At 38.4% G+C, this 15,070-nt stretch overlaps 1 protein-coding gene across 2 annotated transcripts; it reads right to left on the bottom strand.

Moving 5' to 3' along the window:
* Positions 1-712: 712 nt before the first annotated feature.
* LOC132300132 (uncharacterized) lies at positions 713-13,727 on the bottom strand. 2 transcript variants are annotated; one of them, XM_059797095.1, is made up of 3 exons: positions 12,979-13,696; positions 12,132-12,275; positions 713-5,837 (listed from the first exon to the last, which is right to left on the bottom strand). In XM_059797095.1, the coding sequence occupies exon 3, from the start codon at positions 3,418-3,420 to the stop codon at positions 2,059-2,061; it is 1,362 nt and encodes a 453-aa protein (XP_059653078.1). In that variant the 5' UTR covers positions 3,421-5,837; positions 12,132-12,275; positions 12,979-13,696; the 3' UTR covers positions 713-2,058. The 2 variants fall into 2 exon arrangements, with proteins under 2 accessions (XP_059653078.1, XP_059653079.1); XM_059797096.1 differs by lacking the exon at positions 12,132-12,275 and having other exon boundaries at positions 12,979-13,727.
* Positions 13,728-15,070: the final 1,343 nt, after the last annotated feature.

The following is a 15,070-nucleotide window of genomic DNA, read 5'->3' as shown; positions in this document are numbered from 1 at the left end:
AGCTCAATTTTGGGATTAGTGCCTGAAAATATAAATATCACGTAATAAGTCTAAAACGGCAAAATAAGATAGATAAAGGTACTAGAATGCTTAAACTTAACGGGTTTAAATGCGCACTTTTCAGTGCTCATCACACCCCCAAACTTAAATATTGCTAGTCCCTAGCAATGAACTAAGAAGTAAAGGAATGAAATGAACAACTAAACAAGTATAAACTGGAAAGCAAGTAAAATGATAGCGCCACTTTCGCAGGGAACACGATTGCATTTAGCATATGCAACAAGCCTTTTAAACCCCTAGGTTACCCCTAATGGACGAGTAAAGTCTCGTGAGGGTTTCCAGAAATGGTACCCACAAACATTAAGCTTATTCTTTCAAAAGAGGCACCAATATTGCAAACAAGTATTGGGAGAAAACTACCTCAAGTATGCAATTTTTCAACCGTTTCTAAGCAATCTCCCAAAATTTCAATATCAAGCAAGCAAGCATGGTCCTCCACATATCAAGAAAATGATCATGAAAATCGAAACAAGTCTAGATACCATGTGAGAGGTCCGGCATCAAGTGTATTGCTATCTTAGCCAACTAGAAAAGTAATCACATCCTTACCCTCAAACTAGCACACAAATCTAGTACCGATCATCAAGATAAGAGAGTGGACCTTTTATTAAAGCTTTATTGTTCTAGGTGCGCTTATTCTTTTCACTCTATTTTTATTTTATTTTTTTTATTTTTTATTGAGGATCAAAGATGGAAGTATTGTGCAATGTGTTGATCTCTTATGCTTTCTAGAAGATTCATGTAGCGAGCTTTAGGTCAATGACTCCCAAACCAGATGGCTTTAGGGCATTAGGTGTTAAGACTCCCCAACGGACTTACAAACTCAAATCAACTAGGCTACAAATCAAGACAACAACCATCTAATCATTTCCCACTTCTCGCCTTTTGGGAGAAATCCTCACTTTTATTGCTTTTGCAACTTCTTTTTCTTTTTCTTTTTCTTTTTTTTTTTTTTTTTTTTTTTTTGAAATAATCAATTCAATTATTAACCTAGAGTTTGGGCCCTCCACCTTTCGGCGCGAGAAGTTCACTGCTTAATGAGGCAAGAATCCCGGCTACTCAATGAAAAGGGGTTGTTATCCACCTTTATCAAGAATGAAAGCTTTCAATGCACTACTAGCCCAATTGGGATATAACCAATTCAATAATCAACAAAGCATGTACCCCACAAATGAATGCTAGTGTACACCGGTGCTAGTGTAGAATCCTAGAATGAATCTCAAAACAATCACATATTCAGGATGATGTGGACCACAAATGCAAGCAAGATATCAATCTTTTGAAAAATTTACTCCTAAATGGCATCCTCAAGGCATACAAGGAGTATTGGACTCTCAAGTCAAGTAATTTTTAAATTTTAAGCAATATAGTTCTCAAAAGATCAAAATCATAGCTAGAAATGGACCAAGTATAGAAATATCCCTCAAATACACAAGACATGCTCAAAATTTGAATTTTAAAGTAACACTGAAATATACACCAATACCCCCAAACTTAAATTGCACATTGTCCTCAATGTGTGAAGAGAACAAAGGAAAGAGTATATCAGTGCTTTAGACATGAATGATCGGGATAGAAGTATCCAAAGTAGGTGGCATAGCCCCCCCAAACTTGGGATAAACGGTGGTCCTGAAAAGTTTGCACTCGGATAAACTCATTAGATAACAAGATAGGATAATCAGTGCACAGTGGACATGCAAGTGTAAAATGGGATAAATAGAGAATAGAGAGAGAGGTATAAGAGTGGTCCTGAAAAATTGGGCAGCACTCTCTCACTGAAGTCACTGTGGTGTACCTGATGGAGTCAAACATACAAATATGAGATACTAAGAGACATCCATAATCAAAAAGCAATATATAGAGAATATAAAGTGCAGGTACATCAATAAAATAATAAAGCCGACAGACCGGCCGCAAAGTATAATACAGTAACAGTGACAGTATAATACAGATCCAGAATAAAAGAAATGAAAGCATAGAACAACTGGAAGTGGAGTCTCAGGAGGCCTGATCGTGAAGATCTGCAGTGGCTGGAGGTGCAGGTGCAGGGAGTCGGCTGGAGAGATCGGCAAAGCAAGCCATGACATCCGCCCTGAAAGAGGTGAACTCAGCTCGGTGGGCAGTGATGTCGGCTCGCATGACTGCTACGTCCTCCTCTAGTGTCTGCAAGCGTGTTCCGAATCCGGGAGTGGGAACTAGAGACTCAGGCAGAGATGCCTCTGAAGAAGACTCCCAAACTCGCTCCTGAGCAGCGGCTCGATCACTGGTATCATCGGCATCAGCATCATCTGCAGCATCGGCATACTCCTCCGCAGGTCGCTCCAGGTCAATGTCCATACGATCGGTAGCCGGACCGACTGGTGCGTCGTCCGCTGCGATATCTGCTGCTGCTGGAGGTGCCGGCTGTGCCTGGGCTGCCTCCTCCTCCTCTAGTTCAGCTGTTGCCTCTACAGCTGGCTCCTGAAGACTCCGAATAAGAGCATTGTAGCTCTTATTCCAGTCGCTCCTCCTATAGAAGCTGGACCGTGCAAGGGGCTCCTCATCTGGGGGCACTCTGTAGCGCTGATCAAGAAGGATCTGCGTGATGAGGTGTCCGAAAGGCAGGACCTTGGACCGCTTAGGGTCCTTCCTGGAAATGAAAGAATCATACAGCAACCTCATCACGCTCCAGATGAGGACTGGGATAGATACCCAGCAGCCCGTGTAAAAAGCGTAAAGAGCTGTCAAGTAGTCATGACGCCTCTGGATCTTGTGGCCCGCCATGTAAATGTTCTGGAAAAGAACTGTGTCGATGAACCAGAAGTCGTCAGGCAAGAAGGTCCTGGTGGCGAATGTCTGACCACCGGCATGATGGCCTGTCAAGGAGACAGCCATGTCAGAAAATGAAGGCCTATGCAGCCTCGGGTATGTCTCTGCGAGCTCAGGTGGACACCGGTATGGGCACCGGCAAGCACGGGCCAGAGTGTCAACTGTGATGACAATCTCGTGGCCGTCCAGTGTAGTGATCATCTCCGCGGTAAATCGTGGCGAGGGCCGGAGATGCTGAAAGAATAACCGCACCAGTCGCGGGTATACAAGGCCAGTGACTGGGGCAAAGATGGCTGAGAGGCCCCGCTGCATGATATCCTGATAGCCAGACCGGGTCAGGATAGACTCGGAGAAGTACGCAGTATCGAAGTACGAAGTATCGAAGTACGACTCCTGAGCCACGGTCATGGCTGCATATCTCGGCAGCAACTGGTCACGGCGCTGAGCCGGTAGAGGTGGCTGCGGTGATGGCATGGCGGCTGCATCTGCCTGATGGCGCACAGGAGAAGGTGATGGTGTGAAGGCTGGAGGAGCCTGGGATGTAGATGGCATGTGGTCAGCTCCCTCCTCAGCCTCGTGGGATGGGGACTGAGGGGGAGTAGCCTGTGTGGGCTCCTCCTGAGCATGGGCTCTGCAACCATCTCTATCCTGGGCCGTATATGTCTGCGGGGTCGCTGTGGCCCCGAAGATCTCCTGGCTGTACTCTTGTACCGCGGAGGCATGATCTGGCCGAAATTGGCTCGCCGGAGATGAGGAAGATGATTGTGATGGAGGTTGGCCGGATTGAGATGAGATTGAGAGAAGAGGGAGACTAGGGTTTAGTTTCCTTTTGAAGTTGGATCGATCCAAAGTGATCGATCCAACTCAGTTATATTTTAAAAACACGATATGCAGAGTTCGATCGATCGAACTTAGGTCTCCACTCTTAATGGCATTTTGTTGAAATTTTGGATTTTTTTTTTTTTTTTTCAAAGGAAATTAAATTAATGAGATGCAAATTTCGATCGATCGAAAAGGATAAAGAATGTACAAGTTTAAGGGTTCAAGAGTTGATACGTGTTGGAACCTTGGATCGATCGAACTTGGAATTCGATCGATCGAACATGAAAAATTTTGAAAAGTCCCGAGAGCATGCATTTTGGAATTTGGATGCAGGTCCAAAATTTTTCTAAATGTTGGGACTCATGATCGATCGAACCATATGTTGGATCGATCGAAAGGTAGTTCGATCGATCGAAATGGTTTACGATCGATCGAACTTTTGAAAATTTGGAGATCCCGAGAGCATGCATTTTGGAATTTGGATGCAGGTCCAAAATTTTTCTAAGTGTTGGGTGCAAAATGAGAGCTGGATCGATCGACTCCATAGTTGGATCGATCGAACCAAAATTCGATCGATCGAACCAAAACTTGGATCGATCGAAATTATGCCTAAATGCTCAAAATGACTTGAATGCTCACGCAACCCCTTACTCAGTTCCTTCCAATGTATATGAACCACAAAAACAGTATCTAGACTTCGCAAGAATCAAAATGCAAGATAGAAATGAGGGAGGAATAGAGTTGTGAAACTCTACGAATACTAGTGTTTAACGTCTCTAGCAAGACGTTAGGTCAACTTACTAATCAAATGAATCAAAAACTGGATATGAAACATCCTTATTGACCCTCTTTTCACTTTTCTCATTTAATGTCCCACTTATGACAATAAAATCATCCTCCAAAAGAATGACTTGAAAAGAAATAAAAGAGATGATATTGTTCCTTTCATCCACGGTCTTGAAAACAAAATCAATCATGGTTAGGCTTGCCTCTTTGTTGTGTTCTTGAAACACATTCAAATGATCATCCACATTGATAATTGGTGAGGTATTGTCTTTCAAAGACTCATTTGGATTAATAAGAAACACCCTCTCTTCATCCCTCTTCTCCTCCTCGTAAATTACCATTTTCTCACCTTCTAAGTAAGCTAAGGAGTCCATTAGAGAGTTTATTTCATTTTTAGAGCTTTTAAAGTCAAAACCACAATTTTCATACATTTCCAAAAGACATTCCTCAAGAGGGTCATTAGAGATAATAGAAGAAAGACCCTCTTCAACAAGTTCATCCTCCTTCTCTCGTTCCTCAAGTGTGGTCAACATCTCCTCACTCTCTAGAGTAGCCATCTCCGAGATAAAATCATAATCAAAACAAGGAAAGTCCTCATTAATCATGTTATGTTCTATTGGATTAGCCACTAACTCACTTGCTACTTCCTCTTCTATACAAGATAGAGTGCTAGGCATTAGCTCACTTGTTTCATTCTCCTCACTCTCATCATCCTCATCTATATTCATTGAAGTTCTTGCCATTTTTTCATTTGCCTCTTCCTCCTCCTCTTGATGAGAAAGAGTACTTGCAATTTGCTCAACTTGAGCTTCTAAGTTGGCTAAAGCTTGAGAATGAGAATTAATAAGTGAAGTGTGTGAAATATGCACATCAAGTAAAGCTAACACTTTTTCTTCAAATCCGGGTGAGTACTTAGAAGGTGGTGGAATTGATTCATTATAAAATGGTTGTGGAGAGCAATAGTCATAAGAAGGATTAAATGAGTGATCAAGTCCATAATAAGATGATGCATGAAATGAATTGGACTCAATCTCATAAGGATTAAAATATGATGGAGGAGCATAAGGTGAAGGGATGTAATTCCCCCCCAAACTTGGATCAAACAATTCCTCCATTCACAATTAAAACCCAAATGCAAGAAAAAATTGGCCTCAACAAGGGCCTATGCTTGGACAAAAATTTAGCAATAAAATGAGCCTCAACAAGGGCTATCACAAGCATACAAAGAAGTGAAACAATTAAAATACAAGAGAGCCAAGAATTGGTCACAATGGTCCTTTAGCACTTCAACTCCAAATTTAGCTTTTAAGCTCCAATGATTGCTTTAAGTTCCAAAGTTCGCCTTCCTTGTAGTCAAGTACCTAATTGAACAAATAATAATGAGAATCAAGAGAAAAGAATATACAATGGAAAATAAAATAAAAATAGAAGCAATCTAATGAACACTATTGTCTAGTTTAATTCCAACAAAACCGTTAATCCCCGGCAACGGCGCCAAAATCTGACGACGGCCGTTCCAATACGCCAAACTGAATGTAGTGAATGTGTGGTTCAAGAAAAGCCTTTTATGTCAAATTTAAATTTATAAAAACCACTACCAACACTACTACTAACGTAGCAAGAGTGAGTAGGGATCGTCCCAAGGGATTATACGTGTTGGAATTTCAACTTCGACTCTAGCGTACCAAATAATTGCAAAAGAGAATTGGGTTGGTTAATTACTTCTAGAAAAGAATTAATTAAAATGCAATAAGATAAAGAGTAAGTAAGAAGGAAAGGTCTTGGGGTGTAGAGATCACCACCAAATAATACTATTTCAAACCATAATCAAGTGACTAATGAGGGAAATGAATGTGTTGCAACAATGTTGTGTGTGTAAAAGACATTCAATTGGTAAGGGTGACTCAACAAGTGCAAATTGTCTCAATCAACATGTGTGAGGCCACAATACATCTATTGGTAGAGGAATATATTGTCTAGACATCATGTGAAGAGAACAAAATATCAAATCAAGTCATTAAATCTTTCATTAAGCTCATAGTCCAAGCAATCCATAAGGATGACTTAGTTAAACATGCATTATCTAAACATCATGTGAGAGGTACAAAATATCTATTGGGAGAGGAATAAATTGTCTAAACACATGTGAAAAATACAACATATCATAACTAGTCATTAATCCTTCATTAAGCTCACAATCCACATACAACACAATATTAGAGGAATATGTCATTTGGACTCACAAGCATAGAACATCAAATATCAAGAGTAGATTGTCCTCCCATCTAACATTACACTACCACTACACTAAATCTACACTACTAGCATGAAAATAAAGTTATCTAGACTAGGGGAGAGGCACAAACCATCAAGAATAGGCATAAACCATCAAATGAACCAAAATAGCATTCATTAAGCATATCATCTTGATAATCTCTAGATCTATAGCATCAATACATATAGACATGTATCAAAAACACAAAATCTAGAGATAAGCACATGAGTATCCTACTCTAGCATACATAGACATATGGGTAGAATAGAATAGTCAATTGGAAGCATTAAACCATACAAACCATGAAATAATCAAGATTTATATATACATGAATATCAAGATGTATCATACAACACTAATCTCTCAATAATACACAAGATTAGATTATAGAAAGCATGTTTGGGGCTAACTCTAGCCCCAAGAGGATGTCTAGACACTCATGGTAGTGATGATCCAACCCTCAAGGGCTAACTCCATGGCTGCTCCTTGTTGGTGAAGATCTCCTCTAATGGTGCTCTAGCTTCCCTCCTTCCTCCTCTCCAAGAATAGCCTCCAAGATGATTTTCAATGTGTGACAAGAGACTCTAGACTCCCCCCCCCCCAAAAGTGTATCATATTCCTTATATAGGTAGGTCAAATACACCCTATGATGAGCTGTGGTCGTGCAAGGCATATTCTCCAATGATTGGGTGAAGGACGGAATAAATGAGCTGGACTTTAACTTTTTCTCGCTGGAGGAAGTTCGATCGATCGAACCTTAACTTGGATCGATCGAAGATGGGTTCGATCGATCGAACTGCATCTTGGATCGATCGAAGTGGTCTGACTCCTCCGGATAAGGACAAGGCTGAGATATTTCGAAGATATTTATGGGGAAAAGGACAAAAGTGGTTGGTAGGCGTACAACTGTGGATAAGATCAATCATTTGAATAGGACAAAATAGGGTTCGATCGATCGAAGGTGATGTTGGATCGATCGATCGAAGGTGATGTTGGATCGATCGAACTTAGAATTTCAGCAAAGGCCAAGGTTGGATCTATCGAGAAGTACTATGATCCATCATAGATGTTCGATCGATCGAACTCTAAGTTGGATCAATCGAACTTTTTAGCTGCACAACTTTGATTCCTTTTTGCTCCTTTCTTTCTCCACTTTGTTCCCTCCTTTGGTTTATCTCAGGATTGCTTCAATTAAGCTCTTATTTGGCTGAGTTAGCTCAATTTTGGGATTAGTGCCTGAAAATATAAATATCACATAATAAGTCTAAAACGGCAAAGTAAGATAGATAAAGGTACTAGAATGCTTAAGCTTAACGGGTTTAAATGCGCACTTTTCAGTGCTCATCAAATATGCATCAATATAAATTCATACATATATAACAAAATTAGGTATTCACTTCAGAACCTAAATATCATACTCCAACAATTTAAATAGCTAAAATATTGCATAGTATTTAAATTCTACATATAGTCCATAAGCTGATACCTTTTAACAGCCATTAAGTACCAATTCATTCCAAACCAATCATAGTTGAATTTACAGATAATTCACTACATTCATAACATGGTGGAAAATATGATTAAATATAATTAATTCATATACCAACAATTTGCTAAGTTCCGGTAATTAAATTTCTTAGCCAAACAGTGCAACGTATAAACATTTCTTGGAGCTGTTCATTACTCTTTTCCTTAATCCATTATTATACTAAGCATTTTCAATTTTAATATAAGTCCCTAACATTTAATTACACCTCACAATAGCCTTTAAACAGTTTCTGAAAACACTGTACAGCCCAAACACGCACAAAAACCATACTGTATGAGATTTCTGGGCAAGAGCAGGCTCTAAAAAAATTGAGCCTGCCCTTTTATTTGATTGAGCCGGCTCTATGGCTCTACGAGCCGGATCTAAGGCTGCCAAGAGCCGGCTCCAACCTTTGGGAGCCGGCTCTAAGGGTTATAGAGCCGGCTCTGCCCCCTTTTGGAGCCTGCACTCACTCCCTTAGATGCCGTCGACCGTTTCTACCTCATCTTCTTCGACTCTGGTGTTTTCCCAGACCTCTATAATGTTTTTAATAGTTGTCCTAGGGTTCAATCTTTGTCCTAGATTAATCCTAACCCACTGATATGCAACCACGATCTGAATTAGACACAAGTTTTGAAGCAACGATTACAGAATTTCTGATAACAACTTTAAGCAACTTACAATAGGTTTATTTAGTAAAAATCAAAACTGTTTTAAGATATTGTTCTAGGGTTTAAACTCACTCCTAGATTATTTACAAGGCATCCAATATAAAATTTACAAACCTCAGTTTAAAACAAACTTAACCACAAACTACAGAAAGAACAGAGTATCACAATTAAGCAAAACAGTTAATTCACTAGTATTAAACCAGATTCGTATATACATAAAACATGTTATTATGTTTATTTACAACTATTTTAGCCTTTATTAAGTCCCTAGGGTCTAACTAGGCATGCACAGAACACGAATTAAAGGGAAAGAGTAAGAATTAAGACTTGCCTCTGATTTCGGGTTGAAAATCTAAAACTGTCGTCACTAGCAACTCCGGCAACGTCAATTGTTGTTATCAACCTCTGCCGCTCCTAGTTAAATCCAGAACTCCTCCTTGAATCCCTCCCTTAATCTCTTAAGGTTCTCTCTGTATTTTGTTTCACAAAACACACTCAGTTGCTCTCTGTAATCTCTCTGTATCTTAGGTACGTGGATATGGTGAATAGGGTTTACAAAAACCCTTGGCAGACGTATACCTATATATTTATATGTTTTATTTGAAACCCTAAATTCAAATCCTAAACCAACTACAAGTCGGCTCAAACCCAAGATACGATTTAATTTAAGCAAAACCCTAAGTCAATTCACATAATTACTTTAATCCATTTTAAAATAAAATCCAATTAAATACACATGAGATTAAAAATAATCAACCACATAACATAAAAATAAAACCATTTAATTTAAAGAAAATAAAACACAAGTAAATAACAATAATACAACAAGTAATTCAAATAAAAACACTTAAATAATTAAACCAATTAAAATAATTCAATAAAATTACACATAATCAAATAAAATGCAATTAAATACAATAATTAAATTCCAGAATTGTCCTTGTAAAATTAGGGGTATTACAGCGGGTTAATCAGATTATGGAGGATATGCTACGTTCGTGTGTTCTTGACTTCAAGGGCCACTGGAAGGATTATTTGCCACTTGTGGAGTTTGCATATAACAATAGTTTCCAGAAGACTATTGGGATGGCATCATTTGAGGCATTGTACGGCCGACCATGTCGATCGCCTATTTGTTGGATAAAGGTTGGCGAGAGCAGATTCTTGGGTCCTGAGTTTATCAAGGATACTTTTGAGAAGATTGCTCTTATTAAGGATTGCATGCGCACTGCCTAGAGTAGGCAAAAGAGTTATGCGGATCGTCGTACTCGTGCATTGGAGTTTCGGGTTGGAGATCAGGTTCTACTCAAAGTGTCTCCTATGAAAGGAGTAATGCGCTTTGGAAAGAAAGGGAAATTGTTTCCGCGATTTGTCGGTCCATTCATGATTATGAATCGAGTTGGAGCTGTCGTTTATCGGTTAGCACTTCCGAATAATTTGGATCGCGTACACAACGTGTTTCATGTTTCCATGTTGTGGAAATTTTTGTGCGATGAGGATCGGTATCAGCATATCGATGTTGGGGAGATTGAGTTGCAGCAGGATGCAACTTATTTAGAGCCACCATGTCGTATTGTCGACCGTCGGGATCAAATTTTTTGCAACAAGGTTATACCTTTGGTGTGTGTTCGGTGGAGCCATCACAATGAGGCTGAGTCTACTTGGGAACGGGAGGATGTCATTCGCTCATAGTTTCCTAAAATATTGGAAGAAGGTAAGAGCGAATTCCGAAAACGGAATTCCTTTTGTTAGGGGGGAAGAATGTAATACCCCTAATTTTAAATGGATAGTTTCGGTAGTTTATTTTATGGTTTTGTTGTAATTTTTGCATTTGTATGTGTTTATTTGGCTATTTGTGTATTTGTTTATTTATTGTTAATTAATTGAATTAATTGTAGTATTTGTTTTATTTTAATCGAATTAATTAATTAATTAATTGTTTTAATTTTTCTTTCTTTATTATATGCTGATGTGGATTAATGAATTAATTGTTTTCTTTTAATTAAATTAATTGTTAAATGTTTTAATTATGTAACGGTGTTTTTTTAATTGGTAGCAGACATAGTTTTAAATTAGGTTTTGTTCTATGGGCTGATTAAGTATCAGATTAGGGTTTAGTTGAACCTAGGTTTAGTTTTGCCTATAAAGATAAGTATTAAGTTCTTCATAGGGTTTTAGAACCTTATTCACGATAGTGGAGGCAGAGAGAGAATAGAGGAAGGTTTACAATAGGAGTTCGCCAGAGAGTTTGGGAAGACGACGGTGCAAGGTTTCGGATTGAGACCTAAAGGCAAATTCTAATCCTAACTCTTTTCCTTTGGCTCGTGTTCTTTACATTCTTAACACAACTTCAGGAGTAAAGAAATATAAACGTTAATCTGGTTTACATATCAGATGTAATTAAATCAGTATGTATTTCTATACATGCTTAGGATATTTCAGGAGACTTAAACAATTAAAACGGAATAATCATGTATGCTTAATCGGACTAAAACAGAGAATTTCATGATTATATATATGCTTGTTTAGCGACTTCTTTATTCTTAAATTATAATGCATGAACTGTTGTTTAAGTTGAATCGTTGCCTACAAAAACACTTAAAATAATTTAATATGGACATATGGGACTTAGGTTGAAGCTTAGAGGCCTTAACTATAGAGTTTTAGAGTTTACAGAGGCTGAACAGACGAAGAAGACAACTTCAGCACCAACTTAGCCGACTAAGTTGGCAACTCAGCCTGCTCAGTTGGCAACTCAGCCTGCTCAGTTGGACCTCGACCTGGATGTTGGTTTTAATTGCCCAGAATTATTTTTAAACCTATTTTAATTAATCTAAATGGGTTAAATGGACTTTAGAAGGTTCTAAAATGCATAATACACTTTATATGCTTAAGGAATTGGACAACACGGAGTTATAAAACAATTTCTTTACAATTTATGCATACTGGTTTTGGCTATGGAAAATTAAATTGCTTGGATTTATTTTAGCAATATTCTGGCACTGATTATATGTTTCAAATCATGTATCAATGGAAAAATAGGCATGCCAAATCTTATATTTTTGTTATGCTTGTTAAGAATTAAATTGATGTTTAAATTTCAGCATTCGTCACATCAATTGTTGGACTGAAAATATAAGCCATACTAGCAAGTAATTACATGAAGCAAGACATAACACACCTCTATCGTGCCAGTCTTCATTTTCTTGTTGACCGAGTCACTTGGCCGTGATCGAACAACGCCTTCCACCGCAATAACATACTCAAGTCTTGAGTCATTCACAACAGTATGAGCATCTGGAAACTCGTCAGGAAGTGTTGTGACCTTAAAATTAATAATGCCAACAGCAACTAAGAATAAAATCAACAGTAGTAACTTGGCAATATTAATATCAAAACCAATACAATTGCATATACACATAACAGAAGTTTGATCAAAAGTTGTTTGGCATAAAATAATCTGGAACCCAATAGACTACGAAATATCAGAAGAATACTATATAAACAAACTATGCATACTAATAATACATATAGGATGACACTGCCATCATTATTTCTTCCATTGAAGTATTAAAATACCATAATTGTTCCATTAACTACCCCAAAATATATATATATAGCATTCCCTTCAATTCAAATACTGTCCTTGTCACATCAATTTGTTAACAAACTTCTTGAAAATATGTATGTACATAGTCCAGAATCAATACATATATACACATTCATTTCCAATAATTCAAAATTAAAAAAATATTCCGTTCAAAACAACTCAAAGTTCAATAACTATTAACAATTCAACTAAAATAGTAAGAGAAATGTCATACCCACAAAATAAAAATAAAATCTTTAGCCAGCATATATCTCTCCAGTTTAATTTAAACCAAAATGACCACCTCACTCTATCAGTTACACATGGCTTTGTTAAATTTACAAGCACCCTTAATGCAAAATTGTATTCACATGAACAAAAAGAAGAAAAAGAATAAAATTAAGTTTTTTTTTTTTTTTTTTTTTTTTTCATTTCAAACCTGTACAATTCCAGTATTATCTCTGAGATTGAGGAAAGTTAGGCCCCCATGAATCCGGTGAAGCGCGACCCACCCGCAAAGCCTCACCCGTTTACCCACATCATTTTCGGACAATTCGCCACAAAGCCCAGTTCGACTGACCCATTCAAGGGTGTCTTTGAATGGGATTGGTGGTTGTTCAGAACTGGGTATTAGAACTTCTGTGGAAGAAGATTGAATAGAAGAAGCAGAAATGGATGAAGTGCTTCTTTTCAGAAAAAAGTTGGGTTTGTGGAGTTTGTGGAAGTTGAGGTATAACAGAGGGATGGGTGTGAGAGAGAGGGGTTTGGAACGGAGGGCTACAATGGGTAGGGCTCGGAGTAGCATGGACATGGCGATTTCGAGACAGAGGGGGGTTGATATCGGGAGGCTTATCTGTGAGAAAGAGGATGGCAAGGTTTAGTACCCGAAGGAATTGGGAAGGTGTATTTTTTTTTTTTTTTTCAAGTGTTAGAAAATAGATTGGTAGGTAATTTAGAGTGCCCTCCGTCCTAAATATGAGTCTAAAACATAGGCTCCTTTAAAAGTATGAGAAAAGACAAATTTGTCCTTATTTTTTAAATAATATTTATTTTAAAATATTAAATTAGTTAAAAGATAATTATACCCTTATAATTATACCACAAATAAAATCCGTAATTTCATCATCTCTCCTACGAAGAAGTCATTCAAATGAGGACATCAGTCACCTTTGGTGCCGGCGGCGACGACGAGGGCTTGGAGGTTTCGCTGTAATTAATTAAAGAAAAACAATAATGGCTTTTTAACAAAGTATAACAGAAGCAAACCAAAAATATAAAATTTGTGATATTACTAACCCCTTTCCTGGACCATGAGAGAGCCAAGACCTCACCATTGTGTCCATGGAATTCATGTAAAGGTTTCTCCAAAATCCGAAAGACTTTTGGTGGGAAAATTACACAAGCTGACTCCGTTGATTTCCTCAACCTCTTCATCCTACCAATTTTGTTTTTATCCACGTCAAGATGGGCAAATTTGGATAAATGATCCATTGAGAAGTACAAACATGAAGGATCAGTATCTTGAATGTCAAATTGATTTGGTCTCTCATACTCCATCACCTTCCAGACACGAACGACACTGTCTTCACCGGCACTTGCCAGGTACTGGCCATCGGGACTGAATTTCATTGTCAAGATTGAGCCCTTGTGTGCTGAAAATTCTCGTCCTGCATAAAGGGAGGACAATTCTTTTGACCTCTTCCCATGTAGATGAACCAGAACTCTTCGAACTCTAGTCCCCAACTCCAAGTTGAAATCACTCGGCTTCAAATTTTCTTCCCCTTGCCTATTGGTAATACGTGATAGGACATTTAATTTCTTAAGCCAGCCCCTCTTCACTTTCTTCTTCATATCCACCGTGTCACCGGCCTCAGCTTCTTCCTGTGATCTTCCAACCATTCGATGATGGCTAATTTCATCCATGACAATCTCTCTCTCCTCTTCCGAATTCTTGATACTACACTCGGAATTCCCCTCATCAGATATATCATCTTGTATCCATCCTGTAGCTTCAGAGCAAATCGACAAAAACTGGTCTAGTGCCGCCATCCGGCCCATCCTCGCCGGTGTCGGTGGTGGTGTAAATCAAACCCAAACTCGGCAACGATGGCTGCCACCGAGACCCGCAAGACCCAACAAACCCCGCCGGAGACGAATCCGAACCGGAATCGGACTCAAACCATGGCAAAGACAAGCTCAGCACCCTGTCGCTGGAATTGCGCCACACGCGCAGATCCACATTTTCTTGAGGAGAACAGTCACGGCGTGTTGGAGGTCCTCTTTACCGCGATCGACGGCGATTGGCGGTGGTGTTGTGCTTGTGTGTGTGCATATATATATATTAGAAAAAGGATCGCACGTGTAATAAATTTGTTTGTAGATAATATGATAGAAATTTATTAGTATTAAATTTTATAAAAATTATTTTATTTTTTTTATTAAAAAAATTCATAATAAATAGATAATACTTGTTAAAATTTTGTAGAAATTATTTTAAAAACTTTTTTATGTCAAATAATAAATATTTTTTT

The sequence above is a fragment of the Cornus florida genome, unplaced genomic scaffold (genome assembly GCF_030987335.1).
Source record: "Cornus florida cultivar Cherokee Brave unplaced genomic scaffold, ASM3098733v1 CherokeeBrave_3.0.0_Hap2_Chr03, whole genome shotgun sequence".
Classification (NCBI taxonomy): domain Eukaryota; kingdom Viridiplantae; phylum Streptophyta; class Magnoliopsida; order Cornales; family Cornaceae; genus Cornus; species Cornus florida.
Note: the sequence above shows the minus strand (reverse complement) of the source record. Positions and strands in the feature narration are given on the sequence as shown.

Excerpts from the sequence above, each read along its gene's own strand:
- LOC132300132 (XM_059797096.1), bottom strand. The coding sequence starts at position 3,420 with ATGCCATCTACATCCCAGGCTCCTCCAGCCTTCACACCATCACCTTCT.